This window comes from Caloenas nicobarica, chromosome 21 (genome assembly GCF_036013445.1).
Source record: "Caloenas nicobarica isolate bCalNic1 chromosome 21, bCalNic1.hap1, whole genome shotgun sequence".
NCBI classification, from domain to species: Eukaryota; Metazoa; Chordata; class Aves; order Columbiformes; family Columbidae; genus Caloenas; species Caloenas nicobarica.
The window spans coordinates 6,006,698-6,024,434 of NC_088265.1; the positions used below are offsets into that span (position 1 = coordinate 6,006,698).

The 17,737-nt window shown below is 49.9% G+C and overlaps 1 protein-coding gene across 1 annotated transcript; it reads right to left on the minus strand.

Annotated features, from left to right (window-relative positions):
* Positions 1-3,085: 3,085 nt before the first annotated feature.
* SLC26A9 (solute carrier family 26 member 9) lies at positions 3,086-15,625 on the minus strand. The gene is made up of 20 exons (XM_065649563.1): positions 15,501-15,625; positions 14,410-14,549; positions 14,003-14,113; positions 13,362-13,537; positions 12,998-13,162; positions 12,260-12,412; positions 11,817-11,899; positions 11,399-11,546; positions 10,561-10,674; positions 10,028-10,105; positions 9,629-9,724; positions 7,730-7,836; positions 7,070-7,139; positions 6,764-6,856; positions 6,423-6,539; positions 5,572-5,889; positions 5,292-5,346; positions 4,747-4,892; positions 3,859-3,936; positions 3,086-3,133 (listed from the first exon to the last, which is right to left on the minus strand). The coding sequence occupies exons 1-20, from the start codon at positions 15,623-15,625 to the stop codon at positions 3,086-3,088; spliced, it is 2,421 nt and encodes an 806-aa protein (XP_065505635.1).
* Positions 15,626-17,737: the final 2,112 nt, after the last annotated feature.

The window sequence follows — 17,737 nt, forward strand, 5'->3', positions numbered from 1 at the left end:
TCGAAGATTTATTCTGCGTTCCCATGGCATAAACTGGCCTGAGACATTTAATACCAGAGGGGAGCTGCCGTGGAGAGCCTGCTCTTGAATCAGCAGAGGAAGCAGATGATTGTTCACACATTCTTTATTATCAAAAAAGAACAAACCCAATATTAAATTAAATAAATTACAAACATTTCTGAGCTGGTTATATATCATGCATTTATCACGTAAGGCTTCAGAGCCATTACACGTCAACATCACTTACTTTAATAGCAATAAAGGGACACTGGAAATTAAAATTTTTCTACCCCAGCGTGAATTCATGCTTCCCTAATTCTCTTGCCTGGACACTTAGAAATAAAGACTGATGTTATTGCTGGAATCTGCCTACAGCTACAGAAATGACATATCCTTCTTCCTGGGTCATCAGAGTCACAGAGCATATAGTCACTGCTGCTGCTTTCAAGCCGTCTCTCTCAACATCCCATCCATTCTGTTTGTAGGAACGTCAAGAAATACAATTTATTTTTTACACATGGTCTGTTGCTCTGAGGCTTCCCGTGTTTGGCCCGTCAGGCCCTGAGACTGTGAAATCAGCATCCCGTAATTAACCTTGAATGAAGAACTGGAAATTGGAATTTTCCTCTTTTAACGTGGTGCCACCTCAGAGATACAGAAATATTGATTAGCTACTGTAGGAAAGTTTCTTGTTCCATTGCACCAATTTCTTTGTTGCTTTTTTCAAACAAGCAAGTGAAAGGAAAACTCAGGCAGTAATGAAAGACCATGAGTAATCACCCTCAAAGATAATTTAAGAGAATTAATCTCTTGATTTTACTTTATAGAACAAGCTATACATGCTTTTTGGAAAAATCACTGCTGTCTAAGATTAAAATAAATAATCACCATTAGTTAGTGGGTTTTTCCTTTTGGAAACTAACCTCTTTTGGTTTTATTACTCTCTCCTGTACCACATAATCAGAAACTGAGGTGGAGAAATGGTGACCTAGTTAATGAGGTGTTATTACATGTAAAACCAAACTGGCTGAGTCCTGATGTCGTTTCCTTTAATGGTTGTCTAGCTATGATGGTTCGTGAAACTCTATTTTCCTTAAAAATGAGACATCTGGGAGCTGTAGGAAAGCCCCACTTTCTCTCCCCAGAAAGCCTTCTAGCAATCGGCTTTTTAGTATCTTGGAGTAATAAAACAGAAATAACTTTAAAAAATATAATTTACTTTCATTATTAAGGCCAGTCTTTATTTTTTGCAATCATGGAAAGATAACAAACCGCCCAGTTTTACTTCCATCACTGTTCAGTTTTTCTTGTCGCCTCTTGCATTTTATCCCAATGCTGAAATACTTTGTAGGAAGATTTGAAATTCAAACAAAAGAAATTGTTTTCATTGCAATTGAACACATGCCAGTACGTGTCTTTATCTTAAATTTTTTATAACCTTATCTTCATAAAAGCCACATTTGAGGTTGAAATGCACTGAAGAAAGAAGTGTCCCTTTAACCCCTGGTTTATGCTTAGATTTTTCAGGCTTTATATTGTCATCTTGTCATTACTGTCACAACATCAGCACCGAGTAAGAAGGGAAGGCATCAGAAAAGGAAGCTAAAATAGCAGTTGCTATTAGCATCACTCAAATGTAAAAGAATGTCAGATTCTTTAGAAATTATTAAGATCTCAGCTGTCTGTCGGTGGGTTGGTGAGGCAGGCGCTTTTGCCTGAGAGGTAGATGGTCCTGGTAGCATCAGTCTGTGGTGAATTTTAGTGAAAATCGTCAAATATAGTAGAAAATTGTTATGGAAATATGCCATCCCATACAAGAGATGACTCTTGCTGCACAAGTGACCATTTGAGAGCTCGTCACCATAGCACAGGGTGTCACTTGGGCTGGTCCTGAGTTGGAGACTTAAAATACACTCAAATTTCAGTTTTACTGCTCTGGATCGATGGCATCATGAAGAGTGTGCAGAATGTCCCTGAATTTGCTACTTGTGATCAAAATGATTTGTGAAAAAAAGAAAATATATCTCCCCAAAGCACTCAGCCATGTTCTGGACTAAAGCTTTGAGTCGTTCCAATCAACGAGAGGATGGGAAGGGAGTCAGAACAGCCTTGGGGTGAACGCTGCTGTGCCATCCGTGCTGTTCGGTCAGTGGAAAGGTCCCTAAAAACCTTGAGAGAGGTTTTGAGCTGGACCCTGAGTCTTTGAACATGTGTTCAACCCATGAGGCGGGCAGGAGAATAGGTGCACATAACGCACGGTGACAAGGAATTCTTATTTCTGATTACAAACTAGTCCTATTAGCAAGAAAAAGAAATGTCATTAGAAAGTAGCCCTGCTGAGACTGAGCGTGGAGGTCTTTGGGTGTCAGAAATACGGGACGGGATTGCAGCAGCGGTGTCTGGGATGTCGGGTCACGGGGCAGGGGGACATTGAGGAGGGGACACGGGGAAGGCGGAGGGGGTGGCACACAGAGAAATCTGGGGGGGTCGCACTCACTGTGCGGACACCCTGAAGGTCAGTGCACGTTTTCGAACAGCATCATGTTACAAAACTGCATCATAGAATCATAGAATCATTCCAGTTGGAAGAGACCTTCAGGATCATCGAGTCCAACCGCATCTTGCAAGAGTTGCTTTTGCTTGCGAGTTGAAGCCATGAATGGCTCTTAATATTTGCTTGTACTTCATCAGGAAAAGAGAGAGGGGGGAAAGAAGGGAGGGGGGTGCCCAAATTACGTGGTGCCTGTGCAGACAGAAGAGTGCGACTGTGTGAGACAAAGAGCACTTGGCAATAATGAGTAATCATCCCATGTGTTAAGGCCCCTGCCTTCAAATAAACTTGCTTCTCTTCTGTAATTAATGACATGGATTTTTCCTGAGTTCCTGCTTCTGGAGATTTCTGTTTTCTGCTCCAGGGTCCGCTGCTCTGAGTAGCAGAAGCAGAGGAGGGAGGAATTGATCAGTTTGAGAGGTGCGATGGCCTCTTGCCTTGCAAACTTATTGTATCCCCGGGTGGAAGCGCCGCTCTTCACGGAGGGATGGGAGAGAGGAGTCTGTTCGGGGGGATTTGCCCGCACGCTGATGCTCACAGAGCTGTCTGGGTCTCTGAATGGAACATGCTGCCAAACATCTCCTAAAGGGCACACAAGGCACACGGGGTTAGGGCTGGTGCCACAGCACAATCCCCAGCAACGCAGCTCAGCAGCCGTCGAGCCACAGAGAAACGTCACCAGGAGCTCCAACCCTTCCCAACCCTCCTCCACAGGGGACAGCTGGCGGTGGGGGGGTCACTCTGCCCCCCAAGGACCTGGGGTCAGTGGATGCAGGTCACTTCGGCATTAAAAGTCTTGTGCTGAAAAACTCGAAGGGTGACCCTTCTTTTGGGCTTGAGCTAAACCTGGCCCTCCAAGTTCACCCCAGTGGATGGAGACCACGGGTCTGACCATGAACCTGAGCTCTGTGGCCCAGAATGGATTGATGGGCTCCCCGGTGGGGTGACCTGGCTGCTCCTGCATCCAGGTGCCTGTCAGAGCCCCTCGTGAGTCTAGATTTAGGTTGTGACTCAGTGACCTTAAGGGTCTCTTCCAACCAAAATTATTCTATGATTCCATGATTCACAGAATCACAGAATGGTTGGGGATGGAAGAGACCTCTGGAGATCATCTAGTCCAGCCCACCTGCTAAAGCATCTATGACAGGGATTTAAAATTATTTTTGCAACTATTTTTGCATTACTGCTGCTGGCCGTTTGCCTGGCAAGGGCACAGAGGACTTCCCATCTAATTAATCCCAACCACAGCTTCTGGTTTCCACCTCATGTCCCCAGCTGAAGAAGTGAGCCCTGGCACTAGCCCTCACCTCCTCCAAGTTCTTGAACTCCGCACTGCTTTCATCCACGGACTCGTCGGAGATGGAGAGCTCTGTCTGGTGCGGCCTCTTTGCCGGAAAGAATCAAATCCACAAATTAGCAGAATGCAGGGTTGAAAGGAATGAAACAAAATGGCCAACCCAGGCTTAAAGCATCACACGTGCTCAAAGGGAAGAAGGGGGACAGAAGGAATCCTGTTTCAGTTGTTTATCTCCGCCGACTGAGCTGGCATTTACATATCTCTCTGCCGAGATATGAGATACCTTAACTTATTCACCTCAGATAACTGGCTAACACTGCTCTGGTTCCACCTCCAATTATCCCGCAATAAACCAGCCCATATTCGGGGAAACAGCTTCTCTGACCCTGTGTTGTCAGCAGGGGCCACATTTCTGCCGCTGTTTTTTCTCCTCCCGCCAAGGGAAGCGTCCATGGGTGCTGGGGCGATTCAAGAACAGGAGCACGTGCTTTGCCTTCGTTTCCGAGGGCCAAATTCTGCCTTTGTGTGCAGCTGCATGTTCCAGGCAACCCCAAACTGAGGGCACAGTGCTGGAGCAGCTCTTTGGGCTTCCCCAGGCTGGGACAACATTTCTCTCTGAGCTAGGGATTGCACAAGACATTTACACTTCTGAACTGCCATTGAGATCAATTCGATCAGTAGGTGCTTGGCCCGTACATGGGAATTATTATTATACATGAGAATTATTATTATACATGAGGTGAAATATTTTGTTCGATGTAGACCTTTACCACTTGAGATAAACGAGGAACTTTATTGGGTGCAGCAGTGCGTTGCTATTCTTCCTTCGTGCTGATGCAGCTTGTAAGCCTAATAGTGCAGTCCCGTGAGCTGGAGAAAGACTGGGGAGCAAATTTACCTCTTCTGAGATGGGCGGGTGGACAGCTTCTCTGATGTTTGCCAGGGCAAACAAAACAGCGTCGTGGATTGTCAAGAAGATGTGACTTCGGTCCAGGCCTCCTTCTTCAAAGACACCACCTGTGCTAATGTCATTGTACACCTGGGCTGGAGAAAGGAAAGACAGGTGAACGAGAAGGAAACCAAAGAATGAAGCCTTTGAAGGTCTGAGTGACTGTCGGTGGTCCTCTGAGCTAAAGCAGGGCTGGGATGCATAGGGAAGAAGCAGGTTTGCTGCAGAAATTAGAGTGTAGGGACCTATTTTCCTGCATACTAAAGGTGGAGGTGTTCCAGTCATACCACTTCCCAAATGAAAGGACGTATTTCACACACAGAGAACAGTATTTCTCTTTCCTTTCTTCTGTTCTTTCATCTCTTCTGGTTTGGTCTGACAGAAAGCTGACAGCTCGCATGGTTTGCATAAAGAACATGAAAAGATCTCCTGTCTGCCAGGAGCACAGCAATGGGGGAAAATCTCGTGGAAATGTGTCCTTCATGGATTCTTACCATGCACGTTTGCCAAGAACACTTTAATCCCAATCTTCTGATAACTGGAACACAGCTAGAAGGGATGAGAGGGGAGAGAGAGGATTAGTAACACTGCTGCTCCTGTTTTGTGTTTATACATAAAGTCTTTTATCCAGGACCTTACACGTGCCCTGGGGATGCTGAAGGAGAAAGCCACACAAACACTGAGGAGGGAAAACGTCTTTATCTGAGCTGCCCAAGAGAGCGAAAGGTACCTGGGTGATATGTCGCTTGGCTGTGTTTGTAGTATAGAACTAACCTTGCCCAGTGCTTTTGTGCCCATTAGGTCAACAAAACACACTCCGCTCATGTCCAGGATGATGGTGTGAAAGCTGATATAGGGCGGTGCTGTCATCACAGGGTCAACATTTGCTGTAGGCGTGATGCCGAAAGTGCTTCCTTGCAGCGTAGAGGTGCTGCCCAGCTCGCTGGAGGTGTGGACCTGCCCGGCACCGTTGGCGGGCGGACGGAAGGTGACGTAGGAGATGCTGGCACCATTAGCAGTCGTCTGGTTGTTGTTGGTATCTGTTGGCGAGGTGCTTTCAAAGTCTTTCTGGAGCTCTTGCAAAGACAAGGTCTACAGCAAACCAGAAATGCAGGGTCAGGGCAGGGCACAGCGACCAGCGCGAGCTGAGATCCTGGCGTGGGAATGCACCTGAAGTATTCGGTGGCATGAAGTGTTTTAATCTGGACTAACTCCAGCCTGGTGCTAGACTGAATGTCCCTTGGGGTGGAGTGCCTTAGATTAATTTTAAATGATTCCCGGTCGCATGCTTCAGGACTGCTCAGCAATGCAAACCAAACCCAGCTGGGATGACTGGGAAATGTGCTTCAAAAGAGCACAAGAGGACAAGCCCAGTTTCTAGCAAATTGTTCACCATGTTCCCATTCTAGCCATCTCTACAGCTTTCTTGATCCCAGCCATTTCCAGTTTTCCTGCATCTTGAGGTTTTGGCTGTTGGGAGGAATGGAGATGTGGGTGGGAAGGAAAAGAAGCAAGAAGTGGTAAATAGTGCTGGGAAGACAGTGCAGAAAATCCTTTATCAAGAGGTGCTGTTTGGTGGGGACTTGAGATCTTATCCATCAACTCAGGAACCCAAACTGAGTTACCTTGTTCTGCCTCAGTAAGAATTTCGGTAGGTGTGTTGGTGGTTGTGCTGTCCCCTTCTCCTGCTGTTTCACGTATTTCTTCCTGGCTAAGTACACTTTACCAGGATCCACCCCGGTCTGTGGAAAAGACAAAAATAAAAAAAAAAAAAAGAAAATGTCTTTCTTCCCGTTTCCCAGCCTGTGGCACATCCTGAAGATCAGGGAGAGAAGGATGGAAGAGGATGGACGTGACCATCTTTCATGACCATCTTAGCCTTAGTTACCTCCATGTAGCAACATGGGAGAGGGCAAGGGCCCTTTGGGCTTTGCTGCAAACAGGGATTTCTTAGGGCATCGCTCACCTTGGCTATAATCTTCTCGCGGAATATCTCTGAGTTGGCAAAATACAGCGGCGAGCAGTAGGTCACAATTTTAATCCCATTAAGTTCATGTACCTGCAACGGAGACAAGAGCTCAAAGCAGGCATGACAGGGGGGTGTGTGGGTGACGGGGAGTTTGGGCAGCAGGTAAGTGGGAAGGTCAGTTGAAGAGCAGCTCTCCTGCTACCCCTGAAATGAGCAGCAACAACAGCAGCAACATCCCGGTCCCATTGGGTACCAGCGGTAAAGAACAGTGTTTTCTCCGAGGATGCTCTGGCTTCTGCTTACCTTGTTGTAGTCTTTAGGGTTCTTGTAGATGTCAGTGGAAATTACTTGGCCCAGGGCAGAGCCGTTACGACTGGGAGAAAAGAGACAACCAGAATTAGAGTAAATACTGCAGGGGAGTAAAACTGCTTAGCTTCACATTCCATACCAGGATTTGAAAATTTGCTTTATGAAAATACTTAGATTTCATCCCTGCAGAGTCTACAGGGCAAAAAAAATGTCAGCAGTTTGAGATCCCAGACTGGGAAACATTAATAAAGGGCTTTGATGGATTAAAAATGGTGTATAACCTTCACGCCAGTCTCTGCACATGTATGGGGGGGCTCTTTATTTTTATGCACAGGATTTTCTGCTGAGGACTCTGCAGGCAGCTTTTGGTGCCGAGGTGAATACCTTCAGCCTCCCCCCTGCCTTGGGATGTGCACATCGCTAAGCGCGCGCAGGAGCGGGAATGCAGGCAGTAAATTAGCGCCTGCCATTCCTGTTTGCACATTCCAGGGGCCGGGGAGGACACCTGCGCTCCCCCAGGCTCCTGCCACACGTTCCTCTGAAACACGGGCCAGAGGTCGGTTATAAAAATAATCTATGGTTTATTCTGCAGCTCTGGGAGGTTCGGGTTTTTTTTCTTTCTCTTTTGGTTTTGGGAGCGACACCAGTACTTACAACTGGGTATGGAAAACCACAACCAGCACGGAAAATCCCACACCTACAGCAACTCCATAGGGAAGGCTCAGGAAGAAAGCGGAGAGGAAGCTCACGAGCCAGACCAGCTGTGGAAAGAGAAGAGCACGGCAGGTCATTTTACTCTGTCACGGGCTGGAGCACAGTGATGGAGGGATGCTGGTATTCTGCACCCAAAGAACTACACAGCTGAGGATCAAAAGACCCAAGACCTGAATTCTGCAGCTATTCTGATTAGACGGTTTATTGCATGCTTTGCTGTGAAACATCATTGCTGGGAAGCCTGCCACAAGCCACGGCTTTTCAGCTGTAAAAGCAGCCAGCGCGTTTCTTCACAGCTGCGTGAACATCCGCACCGCTTGTTCTGTTCAAAACGTATCAGCCTCTCTAGTCGAGAAAAGGCTTCCTCAAATCCGACCATCTGCTGCTCCGAAAGTGCTCCCAGCGCCCCCCAAAAAGCTCCTGCTGCCAGTCAGAGCATTTCAGAAGCAATGAGCGTGTGTCTGAAAACCGTCTGAGCACTTACTGTAAATGGCCTGAACACAGAGCAGATTCGATGACGAAGTATCACAGAGCATATCAAAACCTGCTCCGTCTCTTGCTCAGAGATCTGTCATTTGTCATTTTTGTATATTAAGCACTCAAGCATCACCTTCCATATGAAATTAGTCCTTCCTCAACATATAAACGTGCCCGCTGAGAATCATTATCAGGTTATTATAATCCCATCCTCAAGGCTGACAAAACCTATCTTTGGCCTTGGATGAATCAGGGTAACTTTGGTGACTTCAGCATCTTAATTTCTATGCGCGGTGCATAGAAATGACAAGGGCTTCCCCTCCACCCAGAGGTCACCCTGGGCTGTGTCTGTGGAGTGATCCGTGCAGTTAGCACTGCGACGCAACCGGATTTGAGGTAACGAACAGCGGTGGTCTGACATCACCCAGAAACAGTGTTCCCAGTTTTGGGACAGGACACCGAATCTAGTTCAAATTCCAGGGAGATTAAGGTCAGGGGAAATGCAGTTCACTCCATTGGCATCTCCCTGGTCCCCATACTCCCTGCAGGATTTGAAAATTTCTCTCTCTGATGATTCCTTCCTGCATAACCACGTCAGCTCAGCCCTCGCACATCCCTGGTCCGGTCAGTCTGCCAGGCTTAATCCTGAGCATGGACCAATTTTTTTTTTGTATCTTGTGCCCTATGCTAGAATGTGCCTTCATGTCACGGTCACACCCTGGGCTGCTAACCCATCGCTGCTCCGGCACCTGTTTGAACAATATTTTGGGAAAGCTCTTGATGACTCGGGTCAGCCCCTTTGGACTCCTGATTTCTCCGATAAGGCGGTTTGTCGGGACCTGACGGGATATTGGCTCAGTGTCCACACGCACCACTCAGCCGTGGGAGTCCTGTTCAAACACTGTCTTTTTATGTCAGACATTTCCAAATTCCGTTCTCACTCCCCCGCGCCCCCCGCCTGGGTTTATACATCAACCAGTGCCTGGAGTCCTTATCGCTGTGAAGGGCTCTCCTCACCCTGGAGGGCTATTGTGTGAGTTTTTAAGTCATGACTCCCAGATATTGAGCAGGGCCGGTTTGGCTAGTTCTGGGCAAACAGGCTCCCGCGGTTGATTGGCATTTAAACAGAGCAGGTAATAGTTCAGGCCTCTCTATGATACGTGCGCTGAGCTTGAGAGTGCTCAGCTGGGCAGGACAGGCTCTTGGGACATCGTTGGCGAGGGGCTGGGAGCACGACCGCATTGAGAGAGCGAAACCCACCTTTTGCAGGGGACTCAACCTGCCCTCCTGCCCCCCAAAAATCTGCCGGGGGGCTGGTCTGCCCCCCCTGCCTCTGCCTCCCAGCCGGCCCCGGGCACTCACGCAGTCCAGCTTGCTCTTCTTCCACAGGTAGAAGGGATCAGCCAGCTGCTTGAGGGAGTTTTTCAGGTTCACGGCGATGAGGGCTCCCAGGACGGACTGCGGAGGAGAGGGGATCGTATCAAGCCGGGCTGTGGACGTGCCGCGTGTCGCAGCAGATGCTTTCTGCAGCATCTCCCTTTTGCGATCCGCTAACCACAAGGGAATGCTCGAAAAAGTCTCACTTGGATCTGAGCGTGATAATTTAGACTATTCTTGCTTCCAGAGATTTGGTGCAAACAGGACCCCAGCCCAGGAACAAACCGTGCTGTGCAATGGTTTGCGCTGGGGGTTTTTGGAGAAAGGCTGCGCCTTTGCTCGGGTGTGTGGAGATGTGATGCATTGCACAGGTGTTTGTGTTACCTTTGGAAGAGGTTCGAGGTAGATCCCCAGAGCCAACATGGTCACCATGACCACCAAGGCCACAAAGAAACTTGCCACCTGCAAAAAAGAAAGAGATCACTTCAGCAAACACCAGTGTTTTCCTAAACCATCTCTGTGTCTTTCCTCTCGCGCTGATTCAGCCAACGGCACAAGTGGTCCCTGCAGTATTTTATGTGAGCAGACGGTTGCCTCTGAGAAATAAGCCCAGATTTTGCAGATCTCACAGATAACCCCAAACTTCCCTCACGCGGTAGCTCTGCTCAGTCAGAGCCAGACTGGGAATGCAGATTTACAGCCCTACATCTGTGACCAACCCAAAGAACCACCCAGGGAGCAAAATAGGGTTGGAGAGAGAGGATGTTGTGCTTTTAACAATGTGGAGCGGTGATCTATGGAGCTTCTCCAGACCCGCAGCAAGCGATGTCAGGCTGGCAGCATGCAGCAGCTACACGGGTTTGTGGTCAAGTGGGGTCACGTAGGGAAGAGAGGAGGAAGAGGAGGAGGTTACTAACTTGTGATTTCCCTCCTGCCCCATCGACGGCGAGAGTGACGGACAGAGCACAGCAGATCACGTGGATTTTGAAGAAGGATCCAAAGAAGTTGCTGCAGCCCAGGGCCAGCATTTCCTGCGGAGGTGCGGGAACATGGTCATTAGAAAGGACACCTGCCCTGCCAGCAGCTCTGAGCTGCCAGGCAGGAGAGCAGGAGCCCGAGCCTGGGGTTTGTGTGGTCTGGGGAGGGACCTGGGCTCCCCACAGTGTGTCCCAGAGCTTTTCCTTCCAGCACGGGCTGGGACAGGCGCTGGTATAGCAGGGAAACCTGGAAGCACAGTTCCACATAAACACGTTGTCATCTGTTGACACACTAAGGGCTGGGCTTCACGTGGTATGCGTGGCTGTTATTGAAAGCTGCCACTGTGCCAGTGATGACAAAAGAGGATTATTTAATGTCCTGCCTCCCACAGTATCTAGGTGACACACCAGGAATCCAGGTCTTTCCGCGCGCAGTGAGAAGCACATGTGCCTCGTTGTGCTCCAACAACCTGCAGAAATGCTGTCTATGCCAGCGCTCAGGGCTTACGATAGGTCTGGAGGGCGAGCAAAGCAAAGAGCTCAGCCTAAGGCTTTCTTCCCTCTCGCAGGCTCTCTCCAGTCCATGGGAGATGGATCTGCCATGTCCTTTAGCCCCCCACCTGGCAAGCTGCCACCCGAGCCTGCATGCACGGGAGCAGCACGTCTGTTGGAAGCAGAGCACGTCTGAAACCTCCCCAACCACGCAGCAAGGTTTTCCTTTCATGCCTGAGAGCGAAGGGAACGGTCCTGGACCGTGTCCCGCCAGACCAAGCGTTACCTGGTTGGGGTCCACGTCGTAGCCATGCTTGGCCGCCAGCGTCCTCCCCATGGCCAGGTTGATCACGTAGCCCACGATGGCGAGCGAGAAAGCTGTGCCGATCATGTCCTTCCACTTGTTCACCAGGGGCAGGGTCGGCGCTGGGAACCTGCGCGCAAAGCAGAGGCCAGAAGCAGTTGTGACACGAGTGTCTGGGTGCTGGTGAAGTGGGTGAGGAGCTGGTGTGTTCAGGAATGACATAATCCGTGTCTACAGCGAGGACAGCTCGAGTGGCTGCTGGCCGTTGTGTAACAGGGCACGGCGGTGCAGCCCTGGCAGGGGACTGTCGTGCAGCAGCAAAGAGTGAGATGTTTTCCAGGCTGCAGGAGGAGGAAGGAGAATTATCTGGAAGTTGAGTCAGACCTGCACATGCGCTTACCCCATGCCGATCATCCCAACAACTGGCATGCCGTACTTCTCAGGCATGTTGAAGCCACCAGAGATTGCAGTCGCAACAATTACCTGGAAGTACAGATTATAAAAGAGCAGTAAGCAGACAGAGCCTGAGCTCTCTCAGAAGCACTAAGCTTGCTGTGCTGCTGGGGCTGGTAGTGGAAAATTAGCACTAAATTTGGGCTAGGAAAGGAGAGAACCTCCCCAGCAGGAGTTCTGTCCCTCATCCTCAGCATCATCAGGATGCAGGAACAGTCTAACAGGGACAAGCTGGGGGTCAGAGGTGTCCTCCATGGGGATGGCCCATTTTCTGACCCCAGGATGTGTGGGAGTCACATCATATTCACTATATAGATGCTCTACATGATGGGCTGTCTGTGGAGGGTCTGTCTCCTGGGGGTTCTGAGGGACAACTCGTGTGTCACTTACGATGATGATCTCCATGGGGATGGGCATCCGGATCTTATTCATGTACTTTAGGTTGAGCTCCTTGACAATGATCAGGAGCATGGCACTGACCAAGGCGTAGACCAGGGAGGCCACGTTGGTTTTAGGCAGACCTTTACAAATATCAATGAATGTCTGAAGGGGAGAGAAGAGGAGAAGGTGTCATGGGGAACCATGAGTGGTCATGGGGAACCAGAGAGTAGACAACATGGGCAGCACAATGGAGAGCACCTGTTACCATAATCAACCGCAAACACCCTGAGATGTGCCAAGGGTGAGAGAAATGCTAGAAACTCTGCTGCTGAGAGATCAGCAACCAGCCCTGGGTCTGTGCAGTCTGGTTAAATGCAGTTCTAGCTGCATCAATGGAGGATGCATCCATGGAAGATGCAGGCAAGTCCAGGAATGGGTAAACCTGCTCATAGCAAAAGCTTTTGTTGCTAACAATTGCACAAAACTCCTGCTGTAAAGCAACGCGCTTCGTATTGTCCCCTAATCCCAGACCCATTTCATTATTTCTAATTAGAAAGTAGCAGACGAGGGCTCAGATAATGCTGTAAACACACCGGCAGCAGCCCAGGTGTGCTGGGCTGGGAGGGCTGCAGGCAGCCGTGTCCCCCCTCCACCCTTCCCGGCCCCCCGAGCCCCTCTCGGTGATGCTGCATTGGCTGCTGGGGTAAGGAGGTGCAGGGGAGGCCCCTGCCCAGAGCACCCACTTACGTAGACGATAGCTAAGGGCCCGGTGTAAGATGGGACCGTCAAGCCGAAGACGTACTTGAGCACGGAGATGAGGATCTGCAGCCCTGCTGCTGTCATGAAACCCCTGATGAAAGACTCGGAGAGGTAGATGGCAACGAAGCCAAACTGCACGAATCCCAGGCACAGCTAGGGCAGGACAGACCGGGCGTTAATAGGAACGTGCCGAGGTGCAGAGCCTGAGCATGCTGAGGCATCACCCACTTAGAAGTGGGGCCTCTTCTAGCATCTTCTACCACCATCCCTGCTCCAGAGAGGGTCCCCAGCTGACTCTGGGGGGTCAGCCCTGGCCAGAGGACACAGCAGAGGTGGTGCAGCGAGTCCTTACTTGTATGATGGCTGTCAGGCAGGCCAGCGTGGCAGAGATCTCCAGCCTGGCTGCTTCCAGGGCTGTGGTATTCACGCTGACCTCATTGGTAGTGTGGTTGAAGTACTCGAAGTCCGACTCCGGAGCCAGCTCATGGCAGACGTTGCCAACAATAATGCTGATGACTGCAAAAGTACCTATAGCACAACACGGTGCTGTCAGCAGGTTGCTCGAGAGAGCATCCTGTCCTGGAAAGTGCTTGGACAGGTCGGGCTGTCCAGACCGAGCCACCCAGCCCATCATCACAGCCAGCCCCGCAGCGGGATGCGGCAGCAGTTCCTCGGGGTGAGATCCTGCTGTGAAGCCAGAATCAGGGATCCCATAGACATCTGATGGCCCAAACATGCCCAGACGTCTCTATTGCCCAGAGAGGTGGTGGCTGAACCATCCCTGGAGACATCCCAGGCCAGGCTGGACGGGGCTCTGAGCAACCTGAGCTGGTGCAGATGTCCCTGCTCATGGCAGGGGGGCACTGGGGGAGCTGGGAAGGTCCGTCCAACCCAAACTGTTCTATGATTCTTTGATTCTATCCTGGAACACACCGAATATTCCCAGCCTGTATTTAACTGCCTTGTGCAGACCATTGCTCTGCAGATTCTTACCTGGGACCATCTGACGGATACCGCCAAGGAAGAAATATGTTACCAGGGGGAAGAAGGAGGAGTAGAGCCCATTGACGGGTGGCAGATTGGCCAGCAGCGCGAAGGCCATCCCTGGAAAACACAAGGGAAACGGGTAGGTCACCCAGGTCTGTGCAGCTGGTGGCAGCCCCTTGACCTGCCCACGCTCATGTCACCTCCGAGAAGGTGCTGCCGCCAAAGAGGGCAGGGAAAGGCACCGCAGAGAGATGTAGGACAAGCAGGTTGGAGGTAGAGCTCGGGTTTATACATGTCAGCAGTAAAGGTAGCTAATCCCCCCCGACTGGACATCAGGTGTCATCTGCAGACCTTTATTTGAACTGGCAAAGTGCTATCCCCTCCTGGTGACCCAGAAAGTCACCGTATCTCACCTTGTGGCACTTGGATTGTCCCCGCACTGAGCCCACCAAGAACATCAGGCAAAACATAGTCCTTGATTTTATACTTGGGGAGCCACACAAGTATTGGGAACAGGCTATAGAGGATGACTTTGAATCTGGAAGCTGAACATCTAGAGGAGACAAAAAAACAATGCAAATAAGTGAAGAAGGAAGGAAGCAAGCGAGCTGGGAAGTGAGCAAAAAATGAAGGATATTTGTATTAATGTCTCAACCTTTCTCCCACACCAAATTCTGAGCCCAATATTTGGTGCACAGCCCTTCCCTGCGAGTGCAAGGCTGGTGCAGTGAATGGGCTGGACGTGCTGTGGAGGGTGATTGTGGGGATGTTCCTGAGTCTGTGAGGTCCCTGATGCTGCCACAGCTGGAGCAGGAACCTGCACAGAGCAAAGGATTTATCTCCCCAATGCCCTGATACCCTCCAGGTAGGGGACAGGTGAGCTGTAGAGAGCAAACACAGCTCAGAGATTCATGCACAGAGCCAAAGATGAACTTTTTCAGGCCTTTGGTCAAAAAACCACAAGTGTGTCTGAAAGAAGAAGATTGCTTCTGGGTTGGCACATGCAAAATATTATGTTTCTGCTTCCTATATTACTGCCTTCATTTTTCCAAGAAATGGATTTCCAAGGCAGCAATCAGCAGGATTAATCATCTTTCTTTAAGGAAAGCCAGATCAGAAAGCTGATAAAAGGAAATCCCAGCTGGAAAGCTTAAAGTTTCTTTAACCCCCAAACTCATACCTTCATCACCATTTATACCTTTTTCATTATTAAAAAATTTGGAAAACAGAACCCCAAATCCTGAATGCACTTAGTGCAAACTGCTCTGCTTATTTGCCTTGCAGTGTAACAGCTGAGGCAGGAAAAAGAGTAACCAGTTTCATTTGCTTCAGTACCATTTGCATTTCTCCTGTGCCTCTCATCCATCAAAGCCATCTTCCAAAGAAGATCATGGAGAAGGTTCCCCAGGATAAAAATGGGAACTACATCCCCAGGTCTGAATTAAATCCTGATTCCAGACCAAATCTGCTTTACATCTGCCCCAGCCATTGCATTCTATGTTACCTGAAAAGGTTTTTCAATTTTTCCCCAACGGGGTAACTTCTGCTTTTCTTCTCAAACTCTTCATCGAAGAGGCTGACCGAATACGCAGGACGTTCGATGACATAGCGAGGCCTGGCGCGGCTCATCTCTGGATCATTTATAAATTTTTCCCGGAAAAAAAAAAAAAGAAAAAGCAAAGCCAAGCATGTAACTGGAGCTGGCCCCAGCCACAGTATAACACACCAGACACCTCCAGCGTCTGGGAGCCCTCCCCGAACTTCTCCACCCTAAATAGTTTCCCCGTGGCGCGGAGGCAGGTCCTGGGAGTGGCTTCTCCCAGCACCGGGGGCTGTTGCTCCCCAGCGCGGGGCGATTTTACCGGCTATTTTGAGGTGATGCTAATGAGCGATGCCGCATGAAGGGGATCGGAGCGTGTCCCGGATTGTCTGGCAGATGAGCACGGGTGTTAATCTGAGCTCTGGCAGTGTCTGCCTTTGTGCCTGGGGCAAAACTTGACCTTTCTCATGCCTCAGCTTCACCGTCTGCCGGTGGGGTTGGCAGGACTTTGCAGCGCTGGGCATCCCTGACATGGTTTCAATGGTAGATACTGGCATCGTGAATGAAGGCAGTTTCCACCCGAGGTGTTCCAGTTGTGCTGTCGAGTGGTCTCATTTGCATTCGGCGATTTCTTGCTTGCCAGGAGAGGCTGTGGACGAGCCCTTGCTTTGCTCTAGGAAGTGATGCGCAGAAAGATAACCGTTGCCAATTCGTTCCAGTGATGAAGATGCCAAAACATCCTGATGGACTAGTCCTGCCCAGTATCTGGGTCTCGCCAAAGAAAGATGCTGAGCTTCAGAAAGCCCTTATTTTACTATGACCGGCAAGGCCTGGGAAGAGGGGAGAATCATTCTGAACTGGAGAGGCTGGGGGTGGAGGGAGGAAGTGGTCAGATATAAAACAATCATCTTGGTAATTGTTCGTGGTATGGAGTGTATCTAAGTGGGTCATTGCCCAACACAGGAGTGGACGAGGGGGTGGAAAAAGCTGGTGATTCAGGCAGCAGAACATATCAAGAAACAACATTCAGGTTGCTGAGAGCTTAAGGAGTGATTTGAATGTACCGGCTCCTGCTCTCTCCTCTTTCGGCACTGTGAGAACTGGCGAAATCAGTGCACACCTTAACCCTGACTTCAGTGGAACCACGATGAGCAAAATGTCCATCCGCAGGACTGAGGTCAGTCCTCCCGGATAAGCAGTTACCTCGGAGTCGGCGCTGGAAGACACGAGCAACGAGCAGCAGAGCAGCCCAGCAGTCCCGGGCAGGCGGGAACGCGTGATGCAGGCAGCCGAAACTTTTGGGAGAATTTAGGTCAACAGGATCATTATGCAAATAGGAGTTAATGGGTTTAGAAAAAGAGGTCATCAACCCCACTCTTTCGGTGGATGCTTTAGCGATCACTGGGGCAATCAAGTGCAGTTTGCTGTGAAGCGGCGATGGTGTGTGTCAGATTCCAGGCTCCAGGCTGCACCCACTGACTCCACAGGACCCCAGCCTGTGCCTTTGGAGCGACAGGGCCGTGCCAGCTTGCTCAAAAAGGAGACAAACCCCATTCCTGCACGGCCAGCTGCTTATTCCAGTGCCCTCTGCAGGCATGCACACACTGGCACTCCTGCTACCGCTTTTCGGCTGGAGACACCCTGTCAAGAGCAATTACAAGCCTTACCTTTTGGACGATTGGTGCAGGCCGAGACTAAGCGGCGTCCTAGGCTGTTTCCTAGTCCCTAGGCTCCTGCCAGGGGGCGGACTGATAAACGGCCATTCCCTGGTTTTCCCACGTCAGTCTGCGCAGCCCTTGTCCCTGCCTCACGGCCTTGCTGCAGATCCCGCTGCCGAGCAGGCTCCCAGTGCGCCCAGTCCTGCTCCAGGTCCCAGCTCCACAGCTCTCCTCTAGATTTCCGGTTCTCCTTTGTGAATATTCTGTAGCCCCCAGGTCCTGACCCAACAACTGGATTCTAAGGCGTGATAAATGCAGTTGAATTTCTGGTGCGAGAAGTCTCAACTTTATTTCTCGGCTCCATCACTTGCTGAGCAGCATACCTGCATCAGACGGACTGCCAGCCAATTGCATCACAGCTCTTTAATGAATTTCCCCTGCTGAGCGAAAGTGCTTGCAATCAGAAAAAATAATAAACAGGGCAAGTATAGAGGTAAAAATATCCCCATGATTAAATTCCATCTTAAACAAACAGGCTAATGA